This window comes from Gossypium hirsutum, chromosome D10, assembly GCF_007990345.1.
Source record: "Gossypium hirsutum isolate 1008001.06 chromosome D10, Gossypium_hirsutum_v2.1, whole genome shotgun sequence".
In the NCBI taxonomy this organism is placed as follows: Eukaryota; Viridiplantae; Streptophyta; class Magnoliopsida; order Malvales; family Malvaceae; genus Gossypium; species Gossypium hirsutum.
Window position 1 is genome coordinate 44,198,502 of NC_053446.1, and position 26,221 is coordinate 44,224,722.

A 26,221-nucleotide genomic window follows, 5' to 3' on the forward strand; every position below is an offset into this window, starting at 1 on the left:
CATTGATATTATTGTCAGTGCAAGAAGACGTGAGTTTGAGTACACTAAAATGCATTATCCTCTTATTTAAAGATTGGAGAGGGGCTATGAATAATTTTAAATATTGTATCAAAAAATAAAGACTAAAAATCATGATGCTATAAAAGAAACTAAATAAAAAAAATGTTAAACATGAATAATGTACTATATCCCTTTAATTTTGCCAAAATTTTTAATACCTTATTTTTTATTTTAAATTTAAATCTGAATAATGCAAAATATTTCTTTAATTTTGTCTAATTATTTGATATTATTATTAATGAATAACATAAATTAATTAAATATTATTCAACATTTAAATTATATATATTTTTTAACATTTTGATAGAGAGTTTTAAAATTATAAATTTACAATATTTTATAAAAAAATATTGACTATTGCGTACCAAATATAGATAATTATTTTAATTATTTTTACAAAATTGTAAAAAAAAATTCCCGTCCTTATTTTACATTTATCATAATACAAACTATCATAATTTTAAAAATTAAACATATATATATTACTTTCTCGATCATAAATGTTACAAATTTTATAATAAACTTTTAAAAAATAAATACAAGATATTAAAATTGATATATACAACTTAACTTATGCTTCACACGAAAACTAGTATATTTTTTAATCGCATTTATTTATCCTGTATTTGATTTGTTTTTTTTTTTTGATAAAAAAGAGATGAAATTTTGCAGTAACTTATTAGGCCTAATTAAAATTTGCAACCATTAATTTTATCAAGTACGATATACACATATTTATTTATTTCATATTTAATTTATAAAAAAAGTAATTATTGATTAAGTATTAATTTAGTTGGCATAGTAACTTAGACACGATAAAAAAAATATAAAAGAAAATTATAAAAAAAAGTGAAATACTAGATAAAAAAATTTGATTAAAAAATAAACATGCGAAAAGCAACTCTGGAAAAAGTTGTAGGAGGTTAGAATTCCCTTATTCAATTAGAAGCTCTGCAGGTACAGCAAATGCCAAAGCAAAAATCAATTTGGAGGAGGATCAGCCTATTGCAAAACTGCTGCAAGGAATGGAACTGAAAGTATGGATTTTGTGTAGTAATCTTCAATTACATATCTTTCGTGTCTTATTTTTGTGCTTGTTTACCTTTAAAGACATGAAAACGATTATTAAAACACAAAAAAGTATGTGATTACATGCCCTGCTGATGCGAACCTCGTTCATTTTTATCACTTTCTTAATTCCCACATTGCCAAGTGATGACAATGGAGCAGAGTGCTGGACCTATATATAAGAGCCCAGCTCCCACTGCTAAAATCACTTACCTGGACGGGGTCAATGGATGATCATGAAGATCCATGGCTTAGTGTAGTGGTTTCCATTGCACTTTGGAGGGGTGCTTTCCTAAGGTCTCCCCAAGTGGGAGAGCCTACGTCATAATTTGTGGCAGTGAGGGCCTGCGTTCGCGCGGCATTTACCAAGTTAAGTTCAAGGTTTTGTTTCTTTATTATTAGGCGGTGTATCGAGGTGAAATTAGCACCAGGATTTGCAGTTTCAAGGTCTCTCCTTCTTAACTGTTGGGGCCATTGCTTGCTCTGCTACCTTAAACCCTTTCTAAAATCTAGACAGAAAACGAAATACAGGCAGAAAGGGTTTTAATTTTAGTGTCAAAATTTTCTAAATTTAATACAATTTTATTCTTAAATAAATTCATGCTTTTTAATTTTTAAAGGGCTATTCTTTTAAATATTTGGGGGCCAAGGGTGGCCCACTAATCCCTACCGTTGATGTTTCAGTCATTTGGACTCTACTCTTCTATTGAATAAATTTGAGCATAAACATTTCAATAGCATAATATCTAACATGCTGAAGGTTTAACCCTTTAATAAGTTCATTTAAAAATTCAAATTAAGTAGCATTCTAAATTTAAAGATAAGCATACTTCAAATAGAAAAAGTACGTAATAACATATACCTTTCCCTATTTTTATTAGAGTCCGTTTGTTTACTTGTATTTTGTTTTCTGAAAAATATTTTTATCATTTTCCACAGTTTGTTTGGTGTAAAACAAATTCTCACTGTAAAAGCTTTTCCAAAACACATCCAAAAATGTCTTACACTTTTTTTTTCGGTAAGACATTTTCCAAAACACAGGAAAATGATGCCTTCTTCTCCCCTTTCCTCTTCCCCTTCCCCTTCCCCTTGGGTTGCAAATCAATCCTTCAATAGAAGCTGGGCTCAGCAGAACGAAGAGAGTTACCAATTGCAGTTGGTGCTGGCTTTGCGAGTTTCTTCGCTGGCTGCTTCTGTTGCTGATTCCAACTTCTTAGATTCCAATTCTGATGCTAACACCAACAGAGTTTCCTCCTCTTCCTATTCTTCTTCTTCACCTTAGCATGTGTCTCATCGATTCTGGGTATCACTTCATTTTTTCTGTTTCTTTGAGTTTACTTCTTTTTGTCCTTGAATTATTGGTTAGTAAAGGGTTTTATGCTTTATGGTTGATGATTGAATTTATGTTACTAATTTTTCCATGATTATGAGGATAATGTTTGTGTCGTATACATTAAATATTGGGTTTTCTATCTATAATGTTTCTGCAATTTCACTTGGTCATTTTGTTCAAGTTTTCATGTTTATAACTTTTTAGAATTAAAAATCTGAGTGACCATGTCCTTCATAGTTTTTGTGATGTTTATCTCTTGTTGGTTGAACAATGTGTTTATATTTAGAATATTTCTATGAAACCATATTCTTTGTAATAGTAATAAAAACATTTTTCGTCAAGTTTAAGCAGTTAAATAGTATTTTATGTAGGAAAAAGTAGTTCTGGATTATTTTTCTTGGTGGTTGATGAATTTTACATCCCAATGGCGAGAGAAGTTTAGAAAACAAGCTTAATGATTCATATGAAGAATTTCTAAGGTACTCTGATTTCCTTTGGTTAAGGTAAATGACATTTTGTTTATATTCTTATAATTGTTGTTTTCTGCATTCCAGGTCGTTCCTACTTTACAAGGTATGGGAATTGGGACAATAATAGTTAAAAGGATTGTAAGGTTTGTTACTCTTATGTTTTTACTAATTCTGAAACTTTTAACTGAAGTAGTTGTGTTATCAAATTTTCCCTCGACATATATGCCTGCTCCATGTAAGCATTCTATTGTAATATTGTCTTCTTTTAAACAAGAGCCAGTGCTTGCATGCATACCTGCTTCTTCTAGAAATTAGTATCATGTCACCTGCTTCAGAATCATAATTCTTATAGTTCAATAGCAGGTAAATTCAATTTGTTCTAGCATTTATTCAAGTTTAGTTGTCTAATATAAAATAAATTCCTCAGGAGCCCGAGTCAGGAACTGCACAATGGAGATGACATTATTTTGTTAAATCCTTATTCTTAACCTGCAGTTTGTGAAATGTATACTGGTAGTTACTGAACTTATATATAGAAGTTTAACATTTTTGTTCTTACCTTTTGATACGGGGTTGCGCGCGGACCAAGATCGAGTTGCCAAGTCACGAGAAACTCCTACGAAAACCCTAAACAATCAGATCCGAAACGAAACAGAAAATTAAAAGATTAGATTTTGAATTTCCAGATCTGAAATAAAATCCCCAAATCAGCAAAGAATCAAATTGAGAATAGAAATAAGTGATAGGGTTCTTGAAACCCTCAAGGAGATTGTGATTCTGCCCAATTGAACACCAAGATAGTTTTCCCCAAATTTCGACAATCTAATTTCACCCAAAAAGAGTATGGAAAAACCCTAGAAATTGGGGATTTTTGGGCTGATTCCTTAAGATAGAAAAAGGCTGAAAACACAATAAGAATAGAAAATAGATTAGATAATGATTCAGCACAAGTAGAAATAAAGAAAGAATTGACAGTAAGAAATTAAAAGATAAGTCCTAAGAAGCCTTGAAATCTCGAAAGATCTCACAACTCCCTTCAAACGGCTCTAATCTCCCCTCCAAAGAATATCAATGGCAAGAAGAAGGTTGAAGATGGTTCCCACAATCACAAGATTGTTAAAACAACTTCTAAAGAAAACTCAAGAGAGAAATCTTGGAGAAAACTCAAAGAAAATTCTGCTCTCAACAAATCTAAAATTTTAATAATAATGATAAGTGTTTAACAAGGTGGACAGCCATGCCTTTAAATAGGCCTTATAACTAGTCCTAATCTAATTAGAAAACTAAAATAAAAAAACTCCTAATTATTTTAATATGGAAATTCGGTCAAAGGTCATTTTATCTGGGACTCTTAGACTGAATATTGACATAAAAATTTAAACTAAGTAAATAAATAAATAAATAAATAAAATAAAAATAAAAATAAAACTTTACAACTTGGGCCACTTTGACAATTTGGCCTGATTTTCAACTAAGTATGGATGGATTTCTTGATTGGGCTGGGAATTTGCTTATTGGGCCTCGCCTTCAAGAATTTGGGCTTTTGTGACTCGTATCACCTTTGCTTCCAGAATGCTCACAAGTAGAGATATTTATGACATAGCTGCTCTTTGTTCTAGAAAGGAGAGGTAACTCTTGTCATTGTGCTGAAATGTCATAACCTATGTGTTGTCTTTAGTAAGTCTGTTTCATATCCCCCTGGTTTTATTGGTTTTACCAGTATGCTGCCTCTCTTTCTTGCTTTGAAACATGTTGCAAAGTCCTTCTAACAAAGGCTGGCTAGGTGTATTACAATTGACTGGCATCTTACTGATTGGTTTTTATGATATCTGGCTCAACGGCTTTCTTCTGCTACCTTCACACCAAATCTAAAAGGGCCTTAAATTTTATTAGATAGGTGCTTTCATTCTTTCATTGAACTGCATAGTTTATCTCATTCAATAAACATCATCATATAGACTAGTTGCAAACAAGTTATGTAGAAACTTGAGATAATCAAGGGAAAGGGGGTTATCGAGGTTTGAATCCTCGACCTAGTGTCGACCAAGACCTGAAAAAAACATAAGTCATTTCTCAGTTGCTATTACACCAGTGGCTTGGTTACATGGAAAGTTGGGATTGAAATATTTATATATATACACACACATATATATGAGGTTACTTTGGCAGGGTCATTGATGAAATGATTTGTATTAATTGTTCTTGAAAAGCATGATATGTATAGCTTATTTCAGGTTATTCTTCAAAGCATGTGGATTCAGAGATGATATCTTGGGCTCTACTACGCTGATGTATAGTAGGACAATTTCAAGTACTTGTTTTGAAGATGAGCGGATGGTTAAACAAGCTGGTCGAAAACTGTTGTTAGTTCCATCACTCCAATTGCCGTTAGCATCTTTCAAGATAACTAAACCACAAAGTTAAACTGAATCAAACATATGGATTTAGAAAGGCCGAGAAATTATTTCCTTTGTGCATTCAAGCTTCAGTTTCTTTTTTAGCTTAGAAGATTGCCATTTTATTTTCTAGTCACATATTGATTTTGAAGTATGATGTATTTGAGTTTAGTTTTCTTCAATTACACTTGTTGGTGGACTGAAACGGATCGAGTTCGGGGAGAAGCTGAAACAAGAAATAATTCGGGCTACTCATCCAAAATTTGTGCTTACTATTTATTATCTGTTTTTTTATACAATGTCTAGAGCTACTCATAGTCCCACCCCAATCCTTAAATAGGAGTCCCACCCCAATCCTTAAATAGGAGGATAACGCTTTTCAAATACATTTTCTTTGCATTTGCAAGTTTATCTTGAATGTTGAATGGGAGTGAAGGGTCTTCAAGTTTTATGCATGGCGAAGTGTAAGCTTAAAGGACTTTGTCTAGTAAGTAATTATCTTTGGGACATATGTGATAACTCCAAGTTCCAACTATTAAATGTGGTGTAATATTAGTTATGCACTTGGACAATGTTGTTGTTATTATGTGGTGTACTACTAATTATGCATTTGGATAATATTATTAATTTTTAGTATTAATTGTGATTTGGAAGCTAATTTATAATTATTCAATCCTTGTTTTTTATTTTTTATAACACAATTACAAATAATTTATTTGACTTTGGTCGTTTTCAATTTATGACGGTTAATATTTTAACTTAATAATTGAGTATTATTATATATTTAATTTGATTTATTTATTTATTTATAAATAAATCATTGCAATATATGTAAAAATAATTTAAAATATAAATATATATATGTAAAAAAAACTTTTCCGGAAAATATTTTCAGAAAATCTGTTAAACAACAGAAAATATTTTACATAAATTCATCCAAACACTAAAAAAATAAATCATTTTTAGAAAAGTAAATCATTTTCTAAAAATCATTTTTCAAAAAATATTTTACAGGCAAATAAACGGAACCTTAATGAAATTTTATTATGAATCGGGTCTCCATTTAAAACTACGAAAACCATCATTCTGCGACTAAGACCACGTGATTTTGGGGTTAAGAGCACTAGGGGCTAGTTTGGATGGGTGGTGTGTTTCCTCCGGTGAGGTTAAAAACAGCGGTGGCGGTGAGATTAGTTACTGTAGCGGTGAGATTGGATACTGTAGCGATGAGATTAGAAACAATGGTGGAGTGTGTGTTTGGATTCAAACGTAGCTGTAGCGGTGAAGTGAGAATAAAAAATGACTATTAAGGACATCAGGTTAGAATTGATATATAATAGAAGTTTTTAAAATTATTTTACTTTTTAAAATTATTAAAATATGTGAATTTATAAATTCATTTAATAAAATATTAAAATGTATCTTCCAATATTTTAATGAATTATATAATTAATTTAAATTATTTATTAGATAAAATGATAATTATTTTTAATTTTTTATGGTTAAATATTTTTTTATAACAATGGTAAATATTAGAAACTGCCGTTTTGTTCCCAAATCTGAAAACAAATAAGATTGAGAAAGAAATTAGTTTAACATCTAAGGATAAAATGGTAAAATAATAAATTAAAGTATGGGTATTATTGTCTTCTAAAAATGTCTACTGCTCCAATTACACCTAACTGGAGCTTTTACCACCAGTCAGCTTAAGGCTGTCCAGTGCAGCAGAAACTCACTATGTTGGAAGCCAACACATCCAAACAGGTAATACTGCAGCTGTGGTGCAGTGAAATTGATAATAAAGGGGAAAAAATTTAACGCACTGTAGTGCGTTGGCATCCAAAGTAGCCCTAGGAGTCCTTGTTAAATTTCTCTGGGGAACTAACTGCTTTAGCTAATTGCGTGATATCCCACATCGCCGTGGGAAGACTTAACGCTCCATGGCCTCGATTATAAAAAATGGGCAAACGCCTTAAATAATTCATCTTGTGCTTGGGGCAATGACGCAGCTAGTGAGGTTCTAACAGAGGCGCGTCTATTGCTGGCTGAAAACTATTTCCATGCTGCGGAATGAGATCTGAAAAGAGAGAGAAAAGAGAAATAGGAGGAAGAATAAGAAATTGAGAGAAATAGAAGACAGAAATCAGCAGAAGAATACTTGCTTTTTCATTTCATAACCTCCCAACGATACTATTTTGGTGTATATAGAAACCAACTAACAGCATCCAACAATAAGGTCTAAACACATCGTTTTAAGAACTCATGAAACGCACCGTATAACTAACTTTAACATTTATAAAACGCAGCGTTTACGACTCAAACAATTAAAAACAATTATAATGAAAATGTAAACCAAAATGACCGTTAGCTGCTGCCATAACAATTGCCCCTCCTGCAAAAGGATCCTTGTCCTCAAGGATCAAACGTTGGGAAGCGTTGTTGAAGCTCTTGAAGCTTCTCCCATGAAGCATCTTCCAGAAAGGTGTCCGCCCACTCGACCAGGACCTCTACAACAGCATGATTCCTCTGTTTAACTAAATGCCGATCCAGAACTCGCACAGGTGTCTTAAGAAGAGTGCCGTCAGACCCAATCAATGGAAAATTTGAAGCACTCACTGCTGAGCCTATATGATTTTTCAATTGTGAGACATGAAAAACAGGATGAATACGGGCCGATGATGGCAGCGAGAGTTTGTAAGCAATTTGGCCGACTCGAGCTTCTACCGGAAAAGGTCCAAAGTATCGAGGTGCTAACTTTTGATTTTTAAACTTATGCAAGGAATGTTGACGATATGGTTGCAGCTTCAAGTAAACCAAATCGCCTACCTGGAATTCGCGTTCCGACCTTCGTTTGTCAGCCATCTGTTTCATCCGATCTTGTGCCCGAGTGAGATGGAACTTCAGAACCTTGCGCATAGCCTCCCTGTTTTGCAATGTTCTATCCACTGTAGCCACCGGAGAAGCCCCCGCCACATATGGTAAGTGGAGAGGTGGTACTTGCCCATAAAGAGCCTCGTACGGAGTAATGTGGATAGCCGAATGATAAGTAGTATTGTACCACCATTCAGCTAATGGCAACCAAGCTGACCAAGTAGAAGGTTTCTCACCCACTATACACCTCAAATACCCTTTGAGACATTTGTTAAGAACTTCAGTTTGGCCATCCGTTTGAGGGTGATATGCCGTAGATCGTTTCAATTTGGTGCCCATTTGTTTGAACAATTCCTGCCAGAACGAGCTTAGGAAAATTTTGTCCCTATCAGACACGATAGACTCAGGAATTCCATGCAATTTATAAACATGAGAAAGGTATGCATGAGCCACAGTAATAGCAGTGAAAGGGTGAGCCAATGCAATGAAATGACCATATTTGGTCAGACGATCAACCACAACCAAGATGGTCGATTTACCCTATGATAGCGGAAGACCCTCAATAAAGTCCATGCTGACATCACGCCACGCCCGGTCTGGTATAGGTAAGGGCTGCAATAATCCTGATGAAGCAGAATTTTCAGCCTTGCAACGCTGACAAATAACACACTCACGTACCCACTGTTTAACATCCCTCGACAACCCCTTCCAATACAAAAATGCTGAAATTCTATTGCGAGTGGCATGGACCCCTGGATGACCTCCTAAGGCTGTGTCATGGAAGAGACTAAAAATATGTCTTCAAAGTTGAGAATCATTACCGACCACAACCTTGCCCAGCCGGCGAAGAAATGTACCATGCCATGAATATTTTGGGTGCAATTGAGGCTGATTTCGAACGTCCTGACACAATTGAGAAAGCTTCTCATCTGTTGTGTATGACTCAATGATACGCTCCCATACCGTGGACCAATCCGGCTCAACATTCCCCTCACATTGCAGCAACTGAGAATCAAGATCAAGGGATTTCCTAGATAACGCGTCAGCCACTGTATTTTGAGCCCCCTTACGATACACAATTAAATAATCATAACCCAACATCTTAGCAACCCATTTCTGTTGGAACGGAGTAATAGCCTGCTGATCACTCAGAAACTTCAAACTTTGGTGGTCTGTTTTAATAAAAAAATGCCTTTCGACAAGATAAGAATGCCATTTTTTAACAGCCAAAATTACTGCAAGCATTTCCTTATCGTAAATGGATAAAGCTTGATATTTGACGCCCAAGGCCTTGCTGAAAAATGCCACCGGTTTACCCTTTTGTTGTAGGACAGCTCCCACTCCATGACCGCTCGCATCCGTTTCGACACAAAAGGGTTCCTGGAAATTCGGTAAAGTCAAAACAGGTGCTTGACACATAGCTGCCTTTAGTTGGTCAAAAGTTGTTTGCTCCACCTCTGACCAATGCCAAGGGACATTCTTCTTCAGTAAGGTAGTAAGGGATGTGGCTAGAAGTCCATACCCTCTGATGAACTGCCTATAGTACCCCGACAGCCCTAAGAAACCCCGCAACTCTTTAACTGATTTCGGAATAGTCCAGTCCAAAACACCATTTACCTTAGTTCGGTCCATACTAATTGTACCTTGCGATATTACATGCCCAAGATATTCCACCTGTACAGCTCCAAAAATACATTTCGATTGCTTAGCATAGAGTTGATGGGTCCTCAATAATTGTAATACCTCCTGTAAATGGGTCAAATGATCTTTTCATCCCCGGGAATACACAAGTATATCATCGAAAAAGACCAGTACTGATTTTCTCAAAAAGGGTCAAAAAATTGAGTTCATGAGTGACTGGAAACTTGATGGCGCGTTGGTCAAGCCAAACGGCATTACCAAAAATTCGTAATGGCCGGCATGAGTCTTGAAAGCTGTTTTATGCACATCCTACTCACACATTCGGATTTGATGGTAACCCGAACGTAAATCTAACTTGGAAAAGTAATGAGCCTCCCCCAACTCATCTAACAGTTCCTCGATAATTGGAATAGGGAATCTGTCCTTAACCGTCAATTGGTTGAGCTGCCGATAGTCGACACGCAGTCTCCAACTATCGTCTTTCTTTTTAACCATCACCACCGGAGACGCAAACGGACTATTACTGTCTCGGATAATTCCAGCTTGCAACATCTCCTGTATGAGCTTCTCAATTTCAGTTTTTTGAATTACATGATATTTGTAAGGTCGTACCTTAACCACTTTGGACTCATCCGTCAACGGAATTTTGTGATCGTGTAACCGTGGAGGTGGTAAACTGGTAGGAGTGTGGAAAACGTCTGCAAATTTGACAAGAAGTTTACTCAACTCTTGAAGACAACTGCGTTGGACGCATGGTCAAAGTGGTCTGCTCGCAAGAAGCCAAAAGCATTGGACAAGGACCGTTACCCACTAAACTCAGACATTTAGACAGTTTTCTACTCGGAACAATGTGCATAGAGCCCGGTACAATACCCCGCAAAGTACAGCTCTGTGCTAAATGAATAAACTGCATAGTCAAGTCAGAAAAATTCCATACAATGGAACCTAAAGATAGTAGCCACTGAATACCGAGTACAAAATCAAAACCTTTCACAAATAGAACTAGGAAATCCGTTGTGAACTTATGTCCTTGTGCTTCCCAATCAACAACCCTACATAACCCTTGAGTACATAGTCTGACTCCGTTTGCCACCATAACTCTCATATTAGGGCCCGATTCTATTGGTAACTCCAGCCGTTTCGCCACCTTGAAGTCTATAAAATTGTGGGTACTACCCGAATCCACCAAGACTATCACTTCCGTATGATCAATCACAGCAGGGAATCGCATAGTGCTATGCCCTTGCAGCCCCTGCAGTGCATGTAACGAAAGTACAGGAGTAGGACTCTCTAGAGCCTAGTCCACTGAATCTAATTGCTCCGGGCAGTCTTGGAAGTCTTCCAGAGAAGGGCTCCTCGAATCAGCATTATAATCCCCCAACGGCTCCACTACAAGCTGGTACACCTGAGATTTTGAACACTTGTGGCCAGGCAAATACTTCAATCCACACCAAAAACACAAACCCTTTTTCCTTCTATCTTCTAACTCCGCATGGGATAGGGATTTTGAAGGAATTCGTTACCCCGGTTTACTACTTCCTACAGGTTCCCCTGCTAGAATCACGTTTCCCCCACCACGCTGCAATTTGGTGTAGGAAAAAAAAACCTTGCTGTATTAACTCCGCCACTAACGTGAGGCTCTTTTTTCACAGGCCCTAGCACAATGTTCTCCACTTGCCTTGCCAAATTATACCCCTCCACCAATGTTTGAGGTTTAAACAAATGGAGATATTGGCCAATTTCAGCTTTGAGATTACTAATAAATATGCTTAACGCATAAGGTTCCGGTAGATTCAACTGGTTTAGCAGACTCAAGAATCCATCATGAAACTGATCCACTGATCCCTGTTGTTTGAAAGTTACTAGTTCAGCCATAGGATCTAAAAAAGTCTCAGATCCAAATCGTTCTCTAAGTCCCCTCGCATACATCTCCCAAGTCAACAATGGTAACCCTCCATGCCTTTGTACAAAAAAATGATGCCAATCTAGTGCTCTCCCTTCCAGATGCAGCATAATAACCCTAATTTTTGCATGGTCACCCACACCCTCCGCCTCAAAATATTGTTCCAATTTTGACCACCAGCCCCTAAATTTATCTCCATCAAAACGAGGACAATCAACCCGAAAAGAAGAATGTTCAATCTCAGCTACACCCCCCCGAGAAGACAGACTCGAATGACCAAAATCATGCATTGGAGACACTACCAAGGGTTCCTTTGCTGGAAACCCAAGAGGAGAACCTAAAACTCCTTTTCCCTTCCCGATCACCTAACCCGAGGCAGCTCTTGGAGGATGCTGACCAAAGTATTGTTCAAATAAGGACTGGAGCTCCGAACGAAGCTCCGATCATACTTCAGAACGTACCTCTGTTTTAATTCCTTCCTGAAATTCTTTTAATCGTGCATCAATTCGAGCATCCAACTGAGTGAGCTCTGTTTGCATTTGCGAAAACTCCCCTTGCAATGTGCCCAATTCCCGCTGCATTCTGGTGGTTACTCCATCCCCGGCCATGAGAATCGATAGCTCTGATACCTTTGCTGCTGAATGAGATCTGAAAAGAGAGAGAAAAGAGAAATAGGAGGAAGAATAAGAAATTGAGAGAAATAGAAGATAGAAATCAGCAGAAGAATACCTGCTTTTTCATTTCATAACCTCCCAACGATACTGTTTTGGTGTATATAGAAACCAACTAACAGCATCCAACAATAAGGTCTAAACACATCGTTTTAAGAACTCATGAAACGCACCGTATAACTAACTTTAACAATTATAAAACGCAGCCTTTACGACTCAAACAATTAAAAACAATTATAATGAAAATGTAAACCAAAATGACCGTTAGCTGCTGCCATAACATTCCAAACCCCCTCTTAGGCCTGGGTTCAGCCTTGGCCTTCGAGAATTTCTGGAAGGGCTCCCTTCGGTGTAGAGCCCTGCAACTTTTAATATCAAAGTTCATCTTTTAAGGTTTGTAAATTGAACTCAGTAGATGATTCCTATTTGGTGGACGTAAGTAGAGGTGGGCTGGGTTCAAAATAAAATTTAAGTACAATAAAATATTAAATATATTTTAATTGATATTCTATATTTTTATAATTAAATTTAAATTTTAAAGATATATTTTACTATTCAAAATATTGAATTTGGGTTGGGTTGGTTTAGATAAAATAAGTTCGAGTTTAAATTAATTTTACTATTTAAATAATTTATATCTTTTTAAATTTTAAATGATTAAATTAAATTTTTAATATTTTTAGATAGATTAAAATGTAATTTTATTTTTATAAATTTAAAGAAAAATTTTCTATTTTAAAAGATAGGGTACCTGACATGATTATAATAAATATTATTTAAATTTTAAAATCAGTACAAGTTGTTTAGTAAAAGAAAAAGAAACGAGAAGAAAAAATATAGTTGTTCCTATGATTGAAAAAATCATTTTAAATTGAATTAAAAGCTAAAAACAAATTATCAGAGCGGATAAAAGATTAAAAATAAAAAATTAGTTAAAATATGATAAAATAAGAGTTTTTCTGCATGTCTTTTATAAAAAAGAAAAGTTATGTTTTGATTATTTTTATTTTTTAATTTATAAATATAATATTTCTAATCTTTCAAATATTTTGCCCTACAAAAGTTTTATTAGACATGAAAAATATACAAAAACAAATACAATTTTTCGCCAATAAAATGAAAATGACGTATTTAAACCTCCGTAAACCCCCCCCTTCTCTTCCTCTGTTACGGGGTTTTATAGAAATTCCCGTTTTATATGATTGTTTACAGTGTGTTTAACGGAGGGTCATGTTCAGTTGTTCTGTGTGTGACTAAACAAGAAAATATTCAAAGAGTTGTTGTAACAAAGTCTCTCCTCTCTTAATTTCTCCTTCGCTGCGGGAGAACCAAAACTTTCCCGAAATGGCAATCTCTCCCCTCCTTCATCCCAAACCACGGGGACTGCATTTCAACGCCAGAGGTAACAACAAAAATCCCATACCAGGATTATATATACTTTTTATTCTGCTAGCAATTTTATCAAACAGTTTCTGGGTTTTCCCTTACACCCACGAATATACGTATATAAAACTATTGCAGGACTTATCCGTTCAACGAACTGTTACTCTTTTTCTTCTTTTTCCAGTGGTGGGTCTCAGAAATTTTCGTTTTTGAAAGGATTGAAGGCGTCAAAGGGGGGCAAAGCAGGTGATAAAGAACCCCAGAAGTGAGCTTTCTTTCTTTTTCATTTTTGTTTCCTTCTGTTATTTACTGCTGGAATTATTTTTTATTGAACTTTGGATTGATGGAATGTGGATTTTGGTGATAAATTTCCTTGATCTTGATATATAAATGTGTATTTCAGTATATAGTTGTATGCATTGCAAATGACTGTTCTTATGCCCGAGTGAATGCAATCCATGTTTACAACCCATTGTGTTCTACAACTGATTGTACAGAGAAAGTGGGACATGGTTTAAGGGAATTCTATCAAACATAAAGCAAACCATGCTAGAATGTCCTTTGTTTCAGAAATCCAACGCCAGGGAAACATCGGATTCCAAAGTTGACACGGAAGCATCCGAAGTTACTGTGACAGAGAATAGTTCGCACTCCGCTAAATCTTGAGTCTGTAAGGGTACCTAAATCACTGGAAATCATAACAAGGTCTCCTGGTGGCACAGAGGGTGTTTCATCCGGTTCAACATCTGATACAATTGGAGGAAATGCTTTTGAGGGTCCAGTTGTAAATGCAACTTCAGAGTTACATCAAATTCATTACAATCCCTATAAGGTTGGGCTTAGTGACATTCAAAGTAAGGTTCAGCCACCAGAAGCTGTAATAGTTTCTCATGGCAATGAAAGGATGAATTAAGAACTTTAGCTACTGATGTAGTGGTGGAGAACTCTTTGAAAATGAATAAACCGAAACGACTTTCAGATATATTTGTGAAAATGCTGGAAAATGATGTCGAGGGATTTGAAGGGGCAAAGTCAGATGTACTTGGGCCAACCAGTGAAAAACTTGTAAGATTCCTAGATGGTACAAATGACTTGTCTGAAATTATGAACTATCAACCTGGGAACAGAACTGCTACTTCTGTTCAAAGGCCAAGTGCAACCACTATTTCATGAAAAAAGCATGCATCGTCCAAAAGATCTTCAAGAATTGAGGACTTGATGAAAGTTATTAATAGAGAAAAGAACGATCCAACAGCAGGAGAAATGGCAGGTATTTTGCGTGATAGTTTAGCATCAACTGAATCTTCGAAAGGGAACAAAATAGAGAAGGAAAAAAATAGTGACTTGTCTGAAATTATGAACTATCTACCTGGGAACAGAACTGCTACTTCTGTTCAAAGGCCAAGTGCAACCACTATTTCAGGAAAAAAGCATGCATTGTCCAAAAGTTCTTCAAGAATTGAGGACTTGATGAAAGTTATTAATAGAGAAAAGAGCGATCCAACAGCAGGAGAATGGCAGGTATTTTGCGTGATAGTTTAGCATCAACTGAATCTTCGAAAGGGAACAAAATAGAGAAGGAAAAAAATAGTGACTTGTCTGAAATTATGAACTATCTACCTGGGAACAGAACTGCTACTTCTGTTCAAAGGCCAAGTGCAACCATTATTTCAGGAAAAAAGCATGCATCGTCCCAAAGTTTTTCAAGAATTGAGGACTTGATGAAAGTTATTAATAGAGAAAAGAACGATCCAACAGCAGGAGAAATGGCAGGTATTTTGCATGATACTTTAGCACCAACTGAATCTTCGAAAGGGAACAAAATAGAGAAGGAAAAAACCAAATCTCGTGAGAGGAAAATCTTGAATGTAACTGATCAACAATGGGGGGTTCCATAAAAATGTTTATGGCCTGGCTAACTTGCAGAACTCTGATGTTAAAGGATGACATACATCATTGAAACTACTATTAGTGCGACTTGGTGAAGAACCAACTATAAAGGGTCAGGGGAGTAGAATCTTGGATGTGACTGATCAATGAAGCAATGGAGGGTTCCTTAAAAATGTTCAGAGCCCAACTAACTTGTAGAGCTCTGATGTTGAAAGAAGTCATACTTTATTAGAGTCAACTATCAAGGATTGGGAGAGGACAATCTTGAATGTGACTGATCAACTTAGCAAAAATGTTTGGGGTGCAGCTAACTTGCGGAACTCTGATGTTAAAAGAAGACATACGCTATTGAAACATCATATGAGCAGCGGCAATATTTCACTCGACATTAAAAAAGAGTCGAGTATTCCTACAGAATCCATAAGTGACAAGGAGGATAGCAATTTGGATTTAGCCAACTCTGGTCATGTAAAATCAGGACCAAACTCTCATGTGTCTCTTCCAGTTAGCAGAGAAGAGCTTAACCATTCACAAACTTGTTTTCTTAGCAAAGAAGGATATAAGGATAACAAAGAACTGGTCCGGTTTTTGACCAAAAATGTTAAGAAACTCAATATCCTTGCAGCTTTCAGCGATTGTGGGCTGATTGTGAAGGTCGAGGAACTTTCTTCTACTAAAGAGAGCAGTTTCAAAGACTTTTTGGTACATTTTAAGGTCAGTTCTTTAATTTTTTCTTCTCACCACCACCTGCCTCCCCCCCCCCCCCACGCCACAAATAATAATAAGGTACTAGGTTCTAACTGCATCTCAATTGTTTCTCTCCAGTGTCCTTTTTATCGGATTTGTTGACATAAAAATTTTATAGGCATTGGGAAAAATGAAATAGTCAAACTTAACAAATTTCTAGTCCCGACGAGCTTGATTTAGGGCCAGTTCTTCATTGCTTTTGAGAAGTGCTTTTGAGAAGTACTTTTCAGAAGTGCTTTTGAGAAGTGCTTTTCAGAAGTGTTTTTGAGAAATTTGAGTGTTTGGCATTGCTGTCAAAAAGTGCTTTTGAAGAATAAAATGTCCATTTTAGACATGAGATTATAAAGTAACAAATATGTCTTTAAATAATGTTCAAATTAGTTAATATTATGATATTTTAGCAAAAATATAAAAATAACTTATTATAACTTATTGTTAATATTTTAATATATAATATTAATTTTAAATATTTCTAAGTAATTAATATTAATTATTTATAAAATTTAATTAGAATATATAAACTATATTTAAATATTTAAATATAAAAATTAAATATTTGTAATTAGATATTGACACGATTGTATTATTATAAAAATTATTTTTTACTTTTAATTAATTAAACACCTATCAATTTCGTTCCAACTGTCATTGTATTGTTCTACTATATGACAATGCACATTGTTTGTCATATTTTTGTTCCGATTTAATGCACACTACTATTTTAGTGTAATGTTTGCCAATAATTGTTTCAAAATGGTATGAACTTTGGACCAAAAGAAAAAAAAAGTTATATAAACAACAATTCAATAGAAAGCCGACAAAATTAATTGAAGTTGGTTCGATTCAGTTAATTATTTTAACAGAAAAAAGCTCAATTCAACTAACGGTTTAGTTAATTATAGTTCAATTAACAATGGATCGAACTAACTATTTCATCACCCCTTAGATTAAATGTTTGAGAATATAAAACAAAATACTTAGAATTATAAAAGCAAACATAGTTTCAATTGAACAGTTTAGCGTGTATTGCATTTCATTTAAAGGTTCAGCTAAAATCTTTAAACAGAATCAGACCTATAGTAATAAAACTAGTACATACCATGATGTAAAAAAGTACAAGAGAAACAGAAGAGCAAATTTCAGTCCACTCAGATGTTGAACATATTTTGAATAGACCAACAAAATCAGCTATCCACTGTAACATACTTGAGAACTCTATAGGGAGTTGATACACATAAAGCATGAAAATGCTGAAGCCTGCATAAAACTGGAGAGCCTTCCACAACCTTGACAAAAAAGAAACAGAACATAAGCTACTAAAAACATTAACCAATGATAAAATCAAATTCATTGACAAAGAAAATGAAATAGAACAATGTACAAAGAGTCAAGAAGCAATCACCTGAATAGTCCTAGAAAATTGCTAGTCAAAGACCAATCCACTAGCATTAATACTAGAAAATTGCTAGTCAAACAGGAAGCAACTTTAAGATGGAACCTTTCATGAAATAAACATTGGGTTAAGAATCTGAGCAAGCATTAATACTTTGGGTTAAGAATCGTCAACAGCAAGCAGCAGCTATATCCATATTCTAAAACAAGGAACTCAAACATAAATATGGTTTGAGTTACACATGATATCACCTTTCAAAGTTCAAGCCATGCTTTCCAATCTCTTTGTCCCACTTAACTGAATTAATCATACTTTTTTCCTACTAAAAGTAAAAAAAAATATCCAAAAAATACAACAGTTGCAACTTAGGAGTTAACAGTTCTTTTATATGTTAACTTAGGAGTAATGATCACTTGTAACTTGACACAGTGGCTACTTAGCTGACACCAAAGAGAGCAATTATATACATATAATTACTTATTAAAAGAGGGAAACACCTGTATGTTCTTCATTACTACTAAAAGCCAACTGCCTGCATCTATTTGCTCAGCGCAGAGCCTCACACTCTCCACCAAAGGTCACATAATTCACCAACATCAAATGCTAGCATCTGAGAATATCATATTCTACCTGGGAACAAATTTACAAACAGAAGGCTGTGAGCCAAGCGCCGTAGAGAGAAGAATGGCTCTTGATTAAATGTTTTAAGTATAAATCAAGCTTTAGCAGAGAAAAGCCAAAACTTATGTTAAAAAATGGAACAGGAATATACCCCAATGGGCACTTACTGGCATTAGATTCTTTTACCAAAACAAAGAAATATACCATGTTTAGCTATTCACAAGTTCTCCAACTAAGTTCCCAACATTAAACAAGTTCATCTATTCTCAAATCCAAGCAATCACGTTGATCAAATCAATTGTTATATTAGATAAGAATTAATTCCAAAAGCATCTTACTAACTACTTCCAAACCACAAAGTAAAAACACCAAAAATGGAAAGAACCAATCAGGTTTTCATTACTTAAATATCATTATTAATAAATAAAACTCTTTGCTTCTTCTTGATTTTTCTCTCGATTCTCGAATGCAAAGAATGCAACAAGCAGAACCAATTCCATATTTTACTAAAAGAAGAAAAGGGACTTCAGCCTTTAATATAATCAAACAGATCTAAGAACAATTACATAAACTGAGCAAAGTTGGAATCTGCACATTCAATCTATTTGGCTTTTCTAAGAAGAAAGGCCTTGCTGGTTATCAATTTGAAAGTACTTCACAGCATTTTCAAATCAAACCTTCCCCTTTAGCTTGGATACGAATCTGATTCATTGCAAAATCCAACCGTTGAATGTGATTTTATGATCATTTATATAATTAATTTTCAGTATCGAAATATCAACAATAGATTGGAGAGCTTGAATTCGAGTAATTAGTAATGTTTCTTATCGTAAAGCTAAACCCTAGAAACAATTAAAAAGAACATCATCAAAGCTTTTAAATACAAAAGATACAGAAAATTCACCAACGATATGGAATTTGGATACGAATTTTGATTTAGTCTATATTTCTTCTATTTTTATCAACTAAAATAGTTTGGAATAATTACAAAACGGTAAAGCAAAAGAGGCAAAGCAAAGCAGCAGTAGAGGAACAAAGCAGTAAAAGCAAAACAGGCACAAAAGCCAGAATTTTCCCTCTTTTTTTTTCTGTTGGAAGAGTTACTCTCCTGCGGAAGAGGAACTAAAAAGCAACTAAAAACAAAGCATAATTAATAATTAAAGAGAAGAAGAAGAAAACAAACTTACCTGCGGAAGAGGAACAAAGAACAGAAAAGAGCTTTCACAGTGAAAATGTGAAAAAAAATGGGTATAGAGCTTTCACAGCAGAGGAAAGAACGTTTTTTCAAGGGGGAGAAATAGGTTAATTTGGTCTTTTATTAGCCAAAAGCACTTCCAGCGCTTTAGATGGTGAAATTTTTAGCTTCTCCATCTAGAGAGAAGCACTTTTTTGATGGAGAAATTTTAAGAGAAAAAGGAGGATGTTCTTTGCTCCTTTTAAGAGAAAAGCACTTTTGGGTGAAAAAGTGATTCTCAAACGGGCCCTTAGTATATATGACACATTTTAGTTTATGAAAGCATTCTGTTTCACCGATGTAGCATCTTAGTCTTTTCTGGCTTTGTTGCAGACAAGGGAAGGTTCCCAACTTGCTCTCAAGAAAAATGACGTCATGGTTATGGAAACAGAAGCCTTTGTGGAGCCAACTACTTCAGAAGACACGGCTGGTGCAATTATTTCCATTCCTGATCCAATTAGCGATCCTGAGGCTCCGACTGCATTACTGAAGAATCCTACTACAGCAGCTGAAGGAAGCCCTTGCCTTTCATCATTCTAGCATATCCAACATCTTCTTGGGTTCTACAACTTCTGTTGTATATGTGGAGTTCGATGTGAACCTTATCTCTCTTAATTGTTGGCGTCTAAGAATTTTATTGTCCCTTCAGGTTCTATTATGTAACTTTGGTTTCGTCTTTTATGTACTAATTTACGAAGTCTCACTTCTCAGACAGAAGATGCCAAAGAGAGGCACTTGCACAACAATCCCTACTTGTATCGGGGAAGGAGCTGCTGATCCTCAGGATTGATGCACCAAGGACAACAGTAGTGAGGATATCAAACATTAAACCCACCAGCAAAGCTTGGACAATATGCAATTCTTATGGACAAGTGAAGTATTTGGCAAAAAAAGGTGTGGGAGTTGTGGATGTGCATTTCAAGCTTGCTGAATGGCCTAACATGCTGAATATTGTTAATAAGTGACGTGATCCGGCTCGGTTGATTGAGTCGAGTTCACTTAAGATGCCCGATCGTCGACGAGAAGTTCGTTCGAAATTGTTTTAAGATGAAGATTGTTTTCAGTTTAAATGAAGACTTTTAAAAAGGGTTCAAAAGATAGGCTAAATTTGGATATTTTGTAGGTTCGGTTTAATAAGAAAATAAATAAAATTTATATTTAATAAATAGGATGGAAATGGAAAAGTGAACTTAAGTATCAAGAACGATTCAATACTATAGAGAGTATTGCCCCGAGACTTATATCACTTAAGGTGGAAAATACGAAAGGTAGAAGATGGACCTTGACCCGTTACCTATAAAGAGGTAGGAACCAAATGTATAAAAAGATGGATGAACGCCACACCAGAATGGTGATAAGTTCAAAGAGTCAGGTTGACGCCACTAGCTAGCTAGATAAGTCAAAACGAGACTCAAACGAAATAAGAAAAGAGATAACCTCACAATCAAGTTTTAATAATCAAGAATGTCTAACTTTTTTACAAAGAGAAATAAACTATTTATAGTTTTCATATGATAGCCGAATGGATAGAATTCGATAAGCTTAAAGACTAAGTAATTTGGCTTTAAATGAGTTAAACTAATCTAGAAATGTATTCCTTAAAGCTATGTCTAAATTCGGCTGAATGGGTCTTCAATGGGCAGCTTCATGGTTAAGGAAATGAACTTAGTGCCTGGTGAATGCATGGGAAGCCAAAAGCCTTGTCTAGGTTCGGCCAAGGTGTGAATGGACACTCCAAAAGATGCCTTTTGGCCGAATAAGTACATAGGAGATTAATGGGCAGCAACCGATGCATGTAGATGGACATTCATGCACTCTCCTATTCAATGTAATGAACCGTTCATGTATCATCCTTAAGGCAACCATTCGTTGTAGGTAGTCATGCATGCACCCGAACATACATTGAACCGGCCCGTTCATGAATCATCTTTAATGGTATTGCCACATTCGGTTGTACCTACATGAATCACAAATACATTAAATCCCAAAATATATTCAGCTGAACTAGACATATAAGCAACAAAACATAGTAATTAAAAAAATAATTAATTAAAAACATAGCTATTAAATTCGGCTAGCTCAAATAGTTAGGAAACAATTAATAAACTGATTTGAGTTAGGGAATTCAGTCTTGAGCTGTAACAAGCTGAATTAATTAAGCTAATATGTAATTTATTTAAATGATAAAATTAACAAGCTGATAGAAAGCTAAATTGAGCTCAAATGGACAGAATTGAGCTCAAATGAGCTGGTTGGAGCTGAAATGAGCTAAGGGAGCTGAAATTGAGCTAAAATCAGCTTGCACTAAGGTGCATGGATTCTTCAATGGGTTAGCTCGAGCTTCTCCATCATCAATGAGCACGTTCCTTTGGGAGCTCAATGGAATCAAGAGGTGGGCTTGGTGGAGCTTGGAACGTGGTCACGTCAATAAGTATGCTTTTTATCTTTGAAGTTTTTATGATAATCAACCCAAGCATTCCTCTAATATATTATAGTGCTGCAATTACATGCAGTTTGAATGGAATTGAAGTGGATGAAAACCGGTGGCTTGCACAGCCGGCTCCTGTCTTTCCTGTTGAAATTCTCAGAGCCCTTTGGAGTCGACCAGAAGAATGGGAGTTGAGTCGGTTGACTAACCTTGCTACCAGGTATTATTATGGCAAAGAAATTTAATTAACCTTGCTATCATAATCAAGCATGAAAGCATAAGGGATTCATTAGAGATTTATTAAAAATTCAACAATTATTGTTATGTAAGCGATTAATATTATTAACGAGAAGCATTATTAACTACTAGATTTTATCACTCAAGTGAACGAAAATATTTATATTAAAAAAACATTTTTATATATTTATAAAAATATATTAATAAATGATTATAATTCCAAACAGTGTGATGTTGCATTCTTCTACTTCTTTACATCTTGTTAAGATTCAAAGGAAATTCTTATAAGTTTATAATTCCAAGCAATAGACCACTTTGAGTCATTAGGATCCCAAGTCTCCTTAATGAGCATGGAATTACATCCAATCCAATTATTTTAACGTAGTCAAATCATTATTCTAAGAAGTCTACCTTAGTTATCTTTTAGAAAAGTCAAAACACATCAAACTTCTTTTGTCTTAGTCAAACCGTTGTTCTAAGAAGTCAAAACACATCAAACTCAAATACAATTTCAAAATTAGGTCAAATACCCTAATTTTCATGAAATCCTAATTATTTTATTTTTGGGACGAAGATGTCGACATTTATCCTATAGATTTTGATATTGTTTCTTAAATTTGAATTTTTCATTATATATGAAACTTTGGTCACATGAAAAATTAAAAATTTTGCATCAATTGGAAATTTAAAAAAATCAAATACATTCCTAATCAAAATCTGGAGCTCCTTAGGGGAGGATGTTTACTTTTCATCTTCTTGGTACGAGCTCTCTATTCTAATTTTTGTTACAAGATTCCTAATATGTTTCTAGCTCACAAAAATTTCTAATTACAATAAATTTAAAAATCTACATGGAAATTATAGTCTACAATTTAATTATATATAAAAAAACTTACATACAATCATTCTAATTCTAGAAACCACAATCTTGACAAAATTATATAATAACAATTATAGAACTCATCAACATCCATTCCTATATGTTTGAACATGTAAAAGATACTAAAATACCACTATCTATCAATTGAATCCATACACAAAGAGAAGAGAGTTTTAGATTATATAATTTATGTTAATAACTAAATCGAGATGGCTCTGAAACCAATTGGTGGAAAAACATATAAAGTGTGCGTGATGGAATTTTAAAAATTTTAATACATCCAAAATCAACTCGGATATTTAATAACAATAGATCATGGATAATCTAATACTTGGATGTGTCTCGATTTGCTTTGCTTAGTTGGAGAAGTTGTGTAACACCTTTAACTCGTATCCGTCACCGGAATATGGTTACGGAGCATTACTGTAAAAACATAATGTAAAATAGACATTTCCAAACATTAACATAATCATAGAATAACTCAATCATATACATGCATATCGTCCCTTATTCAAGCCTTCAAGGCCTTAGAAACGATTTGGGACTAAATCGAAAACACTTTAAACATTGAGGAAAAAACTACAAAATTCAAATCTGTAGGGGTCACACGACCGTGTGGCTAGGCCGTGTGACTCACATGGCTGAGACACGTGCCCGTGTTTCAGGCCATGTAACAATTGAAACCCAGCCTGTGTCTGTGCCCGTGTAACTCTCTGACTTGGGTCACACAGCCAAGCCACACGCTCGTGTGCCAGACCGTATAACACTCGAAATGACCTCACACGCCTATGTGCCAAGCCATGTATTAGGCCGTGTAACTACCTGACTTGCAACCTTTAAAACCTACAAGGGATACACGACCATGTCGCATGGCCATGTGTGACACACGGCTGAGACACATGCCTTGTGGACAAGAAATTGGCCAAAATCAAGCCATTTCTTTCACCCATTCAAAGCATGAACCTAAACGCACCTACACGTAAGACCAAGGCATCAAAATCTACCCAAAACATGCATAAAAATGACCAATTCACAAGATCATTAAACCATACAACCAATATGCCATATATGCACCTCAATCACAATCCATCAAACATATCTAAACATATGCCTATTTGACCATATGTCAACCAGATACATCTACTTATTTCCATACCAAAACATACCACAATTGACCACATTCCAAGCTACATCATCACATACCAAATTGGTCATTTAAAGCATACATCAACTTAGCCATATCAACACCAACTATCAAGGCTTCAAAGTACCATAAGTACTACAAATTCAAAGCAACATTTACATGCCATAAACATCAACTAGACATTAGACACAAATCCACCTATACATGCCATTATAACATTGACCAAAAGATCAAAATCTACCGATATAATCACTGGATAGTGTGATAGGTCTCCGACGAGCTTCCAAAGTGATCGAACTTTCGATAATCTATAAAACATAGGAAAGAAAAACTACGTAAGCATATAATTCTTAGTAAGTTCGTAAATCATGAACATAGCTTACCATTTCAATGTAAAACCTCATAATTTAAACATGAATCAATCCAATATAAGCTTGACACAAGCCTAAGCATCACCAACAACACAAGTTAGTGCTTTAATACATAACTTAACAAAATCATCACATGGTAAGATAGATTTCATGAACTTTGTACAACTTAATTCATACTTTCCCTAAGTATAGTTATACATACTTTGATCATTATAAATTCATACCTTTTCATAAGTTCATAACATAGTCATAGGAACACTTACCGTTCCTTCCCTTTCATGCCCATTGAACCACTTAGAATAATATCGAATACGCGGGAAGCTCACACAAAGTGTGCTAAACATATGGTTGAAACCATTCATTTCCTTTTCCTTTACATCATTGTTCACTCGAGCCATAAATGGGTCTACTCACACAAGCTGACGGTCGGAATATAGTTACATGATGCCGCTCACACAAGCTGAAGAGTATCCGTAACAAATGCTGGAACTTAGTCATCAGTAGGACATTCAAGACCAACACCCGAAACATGGTAACCCTAATGACATGTCATTTGTATTCTATATATTCCTAAGGTTCAAACAGGGCTCGATAATTGTCGTACGTCGTCGAATTTCCATCGTTTCATGACATGATAAATAACACAATAGCATGCATATATCAAATAACATTAAAACATTATTTAAACATACAAACTTACCTCGATTTTAAGGATGTCGAAATAAAATCACTAATCTAAGGCTTTAGCTTTTCCTCGATCTAGATTCGTCCGAGGTTTATCTTGATCTAAATAAGCAAATTCAATTCATTTAATACACATATTATTCAATTTAGTCCAAAATTCATACTTTTACAAATTTACATTTTCCCCTATTATTTTAACTTCTTTACAATTTAGTCATTAATCTCGTAAATGGAAATTTATGCAATTTCATCCACATTTCATACTAGCCGAATTACCAAGGGACTTATACAACCTCATACAACTCAACATTTCACAAATTTATCATGATATTTTACTATTTTTACAACTAAGTCCCTAAATGATAATTTCATCAAAAATCACTTTACAAAACTTGTTTATTTAGCAACAAGGACTCATAATCTTTCATTAAACTTTAAAAATCATGCAAGAACATTCATGGAAAAACCCTAAACCTTTAACAATTTTGCAAATTGGTCCATGGACTAGCTAGATTAAGTTACAACAACTTCAAAAATATAAAAATCATTAAAAATAGGACAAAAACCACTTACATGCAAGTAAGGAGAAGTAGCCAAATGTTCAAAGCCTTAAAATGGTGCTTTTTTATTGTATTTTCGGTGGCGTTTCTCAAGTAAGAAGATGATACCTTCTTTTGCATTATTTTTACTTCATTTATTTATTAATTTACTTAATTAACCTTTAACTTAAACTACTTAAAACATCAATTTCATGTCCATATTTGTCCACTAAATATAATAATGGTCTAATTACCAT

At 34.8% G+C, this 26,221-nt stretch overlaps 2 protein-coding genes, 1 non-coding gene and 1 pseudogene across 3 annotated transcripts; all 4 read left to right on the forward strand.

Annotated features, from left to right (window-relative positions):
• The first annotated feature begins 1,333 nt into the window (after window positions 1–1,333).
• Window positions 1,334–1,494, forward strand: LOC121222790 (U1 spliceosomal RNA). The gene has a single exon (XR_005920161.1). It is a non-coding gene; the product is annotated as a U1 spliceosomal RNA (small nuclear RNA).
• LOC121222079 (uncharacterized) lies at window positions 1,355–5,909 on the forward strand. Its single transcript, XM_041101976.1, has 5 exons — window positions 1,355–1,425; window positions 2,170–2,374; window positions 3,016–3,074; window positions 4,503–4,559; window positions 5,166–5,909. The coding sequence occupies exons 1-5, from the start codon at window positions 1,355–1,357 to the stop codon at window positions 5,353–5,355; spliced, it is 582 nt and encodes a 193-aa protein (XP_040957910.1). The 3' UTR covers window positions 5,356–5,909.
• Window positions 5,910–7,310: 1,401 nt separating this feature from the next.
• On the forward strand, window positions 7,311–7,395 carry LOC121222661 (uncharacterized; annotated as a pseudogene).
• A 6,117-nt stretch (window positions 7,396–13,512) lies between these two features.
• Window positions 13,513–20,646, forward strand: LOC107915482 (uncharacterized). The gene is given in 6 exon segments (XM_041101977.1): window positions 13,513–13,815; window positions 13,935–16,400; window positions 20,015–20,181; window positions 20,183–20,276; window positions 20,393–20,408; window positions 20,411–20,646. Coding segments are annotated over 5 exon segments (867 nt in total). The 5' UTR covers window positions 13,513–13,815; window positions 13,935–16,046.
• Window positions 20,647–26,221: the final 5,575 nt, after the last annotated feature.